Genomic DNA, 6,123 nt, shown 5'->3' on the forward strand with positions numbered 1-6,123 from the left:
GGCTTTGGCCAATGAAAGCTGCCATGGATTCCAGACCTTCAGCCGTCAGTCTGAAGGTCTGGCTACGCGAGACTACGGTAACGCTGCCAAGAGTAAGATGATGTTACGGAGACGCTGTCAGGAGTAAGATGTTATGATGATGCTGTCAAGAGTAAGGGGTTGTTACTGTGATGCTGTCAGGAGCATCATCGTAACAACCCCTTACTCCTGTCAAGAATAAGGGGTTGTTACAGTGACGATGTCAGGAGTAAGGGGTTGTTACGTGACGCTATCAAGAGTAAGGGGTTGTTACGGTGATGCTGTCAGGAGTAATAGGATATATAGTGCGGTGACTGACTGCCACACATACTCCTCAAAACGTTAGATTCATCCGTGCTGGAGCCATGCCAGAGTACAACCCACAAGGAAGATTATTCCGCACACAGCTGCAATTGCAGGTTTTCAAACAGAGATGGCGACAAATAGGCAAAAGTTACGGACTGCAGCTTTAATAATGTGTTATTTTAATGTTTTTTTTTTACCTAAAACATAGAGATTCTGATGTTAATGTGTCTGCATTCAAGCATTTCAGTGGGCTTAAACCAGGGGTAGGCAAGTTCGGTCCTAGACAGCCGCAGTCCTGCAGAGTTCAACTCCAACCCTGAAAACAAAACTCACCTGCCTATAGCCTTAGTAATCCTGAAGACATTGATTAGCTTGTTCAGGTGTGTTTGATTACGGTTGGAGCGGCTCTCTAAGACCCAACTTGCCTACCACTGGACTAGGCAATGGAACAATGCATTAAAGTAAATATGACTGTAAAATTAGTGTCATGGGGATGTTATGATTTCAATGACCGCTACTGAAGACACTATATAATCCTGTGAACCATTTATATGAAAGGGATTCAGAGCAGGAGAGCATTTGGATTAGTAAGAGTGAAAGGTATATACTATATAGTATATATTTGACATATGGAAGGGACTGCGACATACAAATATTATGGAGATGTTATGAATGGTCATGAAGGACTGGACAAGGTTACTAAGGAAACTTAGACATACAGGAACTCCTGCTTGGCTGTGCTGGTAGGTGAGGTTGGAAAATCCTCTAGTCTGCCAGTGAGAGAGGCAGAAAAAACAACAACAAAAAGATGACAGATAGAGAGAAGAGAGGAGAGTAGAGAGCAGGAAGGTAGAAGAGGGAAAGTTATCCACAGAGAAAACATTTCAAAAGTGTCATATAAGCTGTGATAAATCTGTACTCGTAAAAATATATTTGTGGAAAGAGAGAACACCTGAAAAAAAAAACAGATCCAAGAATAACTTTAAAATAACTTTAAAATATGGTAATCACAGAGAGTATGCAAGGATTAAAGTGCATTTTAAGTACATTACAAGGGCTGCTTGAACAGGATTTTACATTTTCTAAATCTAGGCTGTTGTGGGTCGTTTCCAGTGTAGTGCTATGGAGTTTCTAAACTGTGTTTGAGTAGTTTTTAGCTTGCTACCATGCGGTTTCTAAAAACACAGTGAAGTATCTGTGACACGCTGGTCATTAAATGCACTATCGTTCAAAAATCTGGGTTCAGATTATTATATTATATATATATTATAATATTATATATAATATTATTTGGCAAGCATGCATTCATTTGATAAAAAGTGGGAGTGCAAACAAAGATTTCTAAATGCATGATTGATGCATGAATAAATGCAGTATTGATAAGAAATGCTTCTTGAGCACCAAATCAGCATATTAGAATGATTTCTGAAGGATCACGTGGACTAACAGGAATAAATTACACTTTACAATATATTAAAATAGAAAAGTTATTTTGAATTGTAATAATATTTCACAGTACTACTGTTTTAGTATTTTTGATCAAATAAATGAAAGAGACCTCTTTCAAAAATATTTTTAAAAATCTTACTGACTGCAAACTTTAGAACAGTAGTGTATGGATATGCAGTTTTTGCATTGTTGTCAGACCGATCAAATAAACAGAGTAAAATATTAAGGCACCACAGAGACAAAGTGTCTACACTCTTCAGGAAGCCAACCTACCAACGGTTTACAGTGTTTTGCATGTGAAACGGTGATTGGGTGTATTTTAAAAAAGAGAAATTAGACATTTCAAGGTAAATTGATTTATATAAAAGTGGATGCTGATAAGTGGTAGATCACTCAGTGGGTCTTAGTGCCTGGTGTTAAATTAGTTACTGACTGTATGTCTGGTGTGATTCCTTCCAGAAGCACAATGTTCACACATCCAATATGGGCCGAGGCACAGGTCTCAGTCATTTTCTGATGGAGAATATCTGCATCAAAAGAACAGAAATTATAGGATAAGGTGTTTTTTTTAAGTATACAATATATTTTAAAATGTTACTTTTATTTAAAAATGCTGTTTGATTTACCCTTCATTTTCTCCTTTAGAGTAAAACTGCCATGTATTTTCTTAAGCTCTGCCTCCATGGTCAGTCCTCCAATGTCTGCTTCCAGATGCGTGCGGTTTACCATGCCAACGCCAAACATGATCAGCGTCACATGCTGGGGCTCAGTGCTTACCAAGCTCCGCCTACGACCTAGTCGACTAGGGGTTGTTACGATGATGCTGTCAGTAGTAAGGGGTTGTTATGGTGATGCTGTCAAGAGTAAGATGATGTTACAGTGATGCTGTCAGGAGTAAAGGGTTGTTACAGTAATGCTGTCAAGAGTAAGGGGTTGTTACGGTGATCCTGTCAAGAGTAAGAGGTTGATACGGTGATGCTGTCAAGAGTAAGAGGTTGTTACGGGGATGCTGTCAAGAGAAAGATGTTGTTACAGTGATGCTGTCAGGAGTAAGGTGTTGTTAAGTGACGCTATCAAGAGTAAGGGGTTGTTACGGTGATGCTGTCAGTAGTAAGGGGTTGTTACGGTGATGCTGTCAAGAGTAAGGGGTTGTTACAGTAATGCTGTCAAGAGTAAGGGGTTGTTATGGTGATGCGAGTAAGGGGTTGTTACAGTGACGCTGTCAGGAGTAAGTGGTTGCTACGTGACGCTATCGAGTGTAAGGGGTTGTTATGGTGATGCTGTCAAGAGTAAGATGTTACGATAACGCTGTCAGTAGTAAGAGGTTGTTACGGTGATGCTGTCAAGAGTAAGGGGTTGTTACAGTAATGCTGTCAAGAGTAAGGGGTTGTTACGGTGATGCTGTCAAGAGTAAGAGGTTGTTATGATGACACTGTCAAGAGTAAGGGGTTGTTATGGTGATGCTGTCAAGAGTAAGAGGATGTTACAGTGATGCTGTCAGGAGTAAAGGGTTGTTACGATGATGCTGTCAAGAGTAAGGGGTTGTTACGGTAATGCTGTCAAGAGTAAGGGGTTGTTACGGTAATGCTGTCAAGAGTTAGAGGTTGTTACGGTGATGCTGTCAGGAGTGTTTAAGTGTTAAAGGTGAAAAGGTGCTTCAATTAAGAATTATTTAAGAAAATGTTAGAGAAGAATAAAAATAAAAACAAATAACAAGGAAAGACAAAAACATTTGATTGTTTGAAGTATTTAACCAATCAGGTTTCAATCATGGATCATGTAAGAACATGTACAGACACACAAACACTCCAGTGACAGGGGTCAAGACTTTTTGTAAGTAAGCTGAGAGATGCAATTCTTTATCTTCACACAGATTAGATATTTCCTATGAACTACTATCAAGGACAAAGTGTGCAAGAGAAAATGTTCTTTCAGAAGGATGTTGATAAGCCGACTGTTTAAAGAGGTCAATAATGAATGTCAAATCAGAGTTACAAGTTTATAGGTTTTAAAGGACACCTTTGTGAACTTCTGACTTCACACATCAGCGATAATCCACTAAAATAAAGGCTGATTAAAAGACACTGAGACTTCAGAAATGATAAAGAAAAGCAAAGCTAGTGACAAAAAATATCCTGCAGCATTTTAAACAGATAACATACATTAGGTTTGGGGTCGGTAAGATTTTTTAATGTTTTTGAAATAAGTCCCTTTTGCTCACCATGTCTGCATGTATTTGATTATTTGAGAAAAAAAAAAAAAACGTACAAAAAGTTACATATTTTTACAATTTAAAATAGCTATGTTCTACATGAATATATTTAAATATGTAATTAATTCCTCTGATGCAAAGCTGAATTTTCAGCATCATTACTCCAGTCTTCAATGTCTCATGATATTTCAGAAATCATTCTAATATGCTGATTTGCAGCTCAAGAAACATTTATTATTATTATTATTATCAATGTTGAAAACAATTGCGCTGCTCCATATTTTTGTGGAAACCTTGATACATTTTTATTTTTTAGGATTCTTTGATGAACAGAAAGTTCAAAATAGGCAAATCCTGCCGATATGAGCAGATAAGATAACAGGATGAAACTTTGGCCTGCAGATGTGAGTAAAAGAGGTCAGGAGAAGTGTGAGCCGCAGTCAGGTGTGAGCCACTGATTGATAGACAGCTGTTTGTGCTCAATGTGTGATTGGATCATGCTGTGGACGGCTGCTCTCTGTCTGTGTCTGTGCGTTTGCTCTCTGGCGGGTCCCATCCCGGTACACCGTGGGGCGTCTGAGCGCAGCAAACTGCTGCTTGTCTCCTTTGATGGCTTCAGGTGGGACTATGACAGGGACGTGGAAACGCCGCACCTGGATGCCATGGCGAAAGACGGGGTCAAAGCCACATACGTGACACCGGCGTTCCTCACCGTCACCAGCCCGACACACTTTACCATCCTAACAGGTAAAGATGCTGACATATGCAGTCTAAAATACATTGTGCATGAATATGTATTTAATATGTATTTAAAGTGAGAGTTATATATAATTTTAGACATTTCAGAGTGAAAACTCTTTCAAAGTAAATCATACAACAAAGTTTTATTATGTATATAATGATATGAGAAAGCATATGAAGCATATGACTAATGAGAAAGCATCTCTGTCTTCAGGTAAATACATTGAGAATCACGGTGTCATTCACAACATGTGGTTTAACAGCAGCACCTGGGAGAAGAAATCCTACTATAAGTCCCAGTTCGTGAATGAGTGGTGGGACAACGGGAGTTTGCCCATATGGATCACGGCTCAGAGACAGGTACGCATGTCTGATGCTCAGAAAAAGGGTTTGCAGTATTGATCCCATTAACCAACATGTGAAAATATATATGCAGTGGTGCAGAACTGCAGTGGCATGCAGTGATATGTGATATAACCCTATATATATATATAGGGCTATATATGTAAAAAATACAAAAAGAGGAAATTTTTTTTTGAAAATGTTTTTGCCCCCTTCCTCTTTTTTTATTTTTTTTGCATATTTGTCACACTTAAAACATTCAGATCATCAAACAAATTTGAATATTACACAAAGATAATGTAAGTAAATACAAAATGCACTTTTTTAATGATGATTTCATTTATTAAGGGAAAAAAGCCATCCAAACCTACCTGGCCCTATGTGAAAAATTAATTCCCCCCGCCGCCCCACCCCCCCTTAAATCATGAAAGAACTGTGATTAACCACATTATTTTAGAAAGCTGAGTTAAATTTCACTAGCCACACGCAGGCCTGATTACTGCCAGACCTGTTGAATAAAGAAATCACTTAAATAGAACCTGTCTGACAAAGTGAAGCATGCTTAAAGAGCAACACATCATGCCGCGATCTAAAGAATTATTTTAGAAAGCTGAGTTAAATTTCACTAGCGACACACACAGACCTGATTACTGCCAGACCTGCTGAATCAAGAAATCACTTAAATAGAACCTGTCTGACAAAGTGAAGCATGACTAAAGAGCAACACATCATGCCGCGATCTAAAGAAATTCAAGAACAGATGAGAAACAAAATAGTTGACATGTATCAGTCTGGAAAGGGTTATAAAGCCATTTCTAAAGCTTTGGGACTCCAGCCAACCACGTTCAGAGCCATTATCCACAAATGGAGAAAGCTTGGAACAGTGGTGACCCTTCCCAGCAGTGGCCGGCCTACCAAAATTACTCCAAGAGAGCAATGACGACTCGTCCAGGAGGTCATAAAAGAACTCAGAACAACATCTAAAGAACTAAAGGCCTCACTTGCCTCAATTAAGGCCAGTGTTCATGATTCAACAATAAGAAAGAGACTGGGCA

At 38.8% G+C, this 6,123-nt stretch overlaps 2 protein-coding genes across 2 annotated transcripts in view; one reads left to right on the top strand and one right to left on the bottom strand.

Moving 5' to 3' along the window:
* Positions 1-989: 989 nt before the first annotated feature.
* LOC107695664 (uncharacterized protein KIAA1109-like) lies at positions 990-2,575 on the bottom strand. The gene is made up of 3 exons (XM_016495667.1): positions 2,400-2,575; positions 2,207-2,300; positions 990-1,094 (listed from the first exon to the last, which is right to left on the bottom strand). Exons 1-3 carry the CDS (start codon positions 2,515-2,517, stop codon positions 1,034-1,036), a joined length of 273 nt encoding a protein of 90 aa, XP_016351153.1. The 5' UTR covers positions 2,518-2,575; the 3' UTR covers positions 990-1,033.
* Positions 2,576-4,441: 1,866 nt separating this feature from the next.
* The window catches only part of LOC107695665 (ectonucleotide pyrophosphatase/phosphodiesterase family member 7-like), a 14,487-nt gene continuing 12,805 nt past the window's right edge, over positions 4,442-6,123 (top strand). Inside the window, exons 1-2 of the mRNA XM_016495668.1 lie at positions 4,442-4,732; positions 4,941-5,086. Of these exons, the coding sequence (XP_016351154.1) occupies positions 4,468-4,732; positions 4,941-5,086 (411 nt within the window). The 5' untranslated portion in view covers positions 4,442-4,467. The remainder of the gene's footprint in view (positions 4,733-4,940; positions 5,087-6,123) is intronic.

The sequence above is a fragment of the Sinocyclocheilus anshuiensis genome, unplaced genomic scaffold (genome assembly GCF_001515605.1).
Source record: "Sinocyclocheilus anshuiensis isolate Anshui unplaced genomic scaffold, SAMN03320099.WGS_v1.1 scaffold1075, whole genome shotgun sequence".
Classification (NCBI taxonomy): domain Eukaryota; kingdom Metazoa; phylum Chordata; class Actinopteri; order Cypriniformes; family Cyprinidae; genus Sinocyclocheilus; species Sinocyclocheilus anshuiensis.

What these genes read in the sequence shown, in the direction of transcription:
- LOC107695664 (XM_016495667.1), bottom strand. Translation starts at nt 2,517, where the DNA reads ATGTTTGGCGTTGGCATGGTAAACCGCACGCATCTGGAAGCAGACATT. An exon ending in TCTAAAGGAGAAAATGAAGG is followed by an intron (nt 2,301 to 2,399) that starts GTAAATCAAACA and finishes CTTTTGATGCAG; the next exon opens with ATATTCTCCATCAGAAAATG. An exon ending in GGAATCACACCAGACATACA is followed by an intron (nt 1,095 to 2,206) that starts GTCAGTAACTAA and finishes TCTCACTGGCAG; the next exon opens with ACTAGAGGATTTTCCAACCT.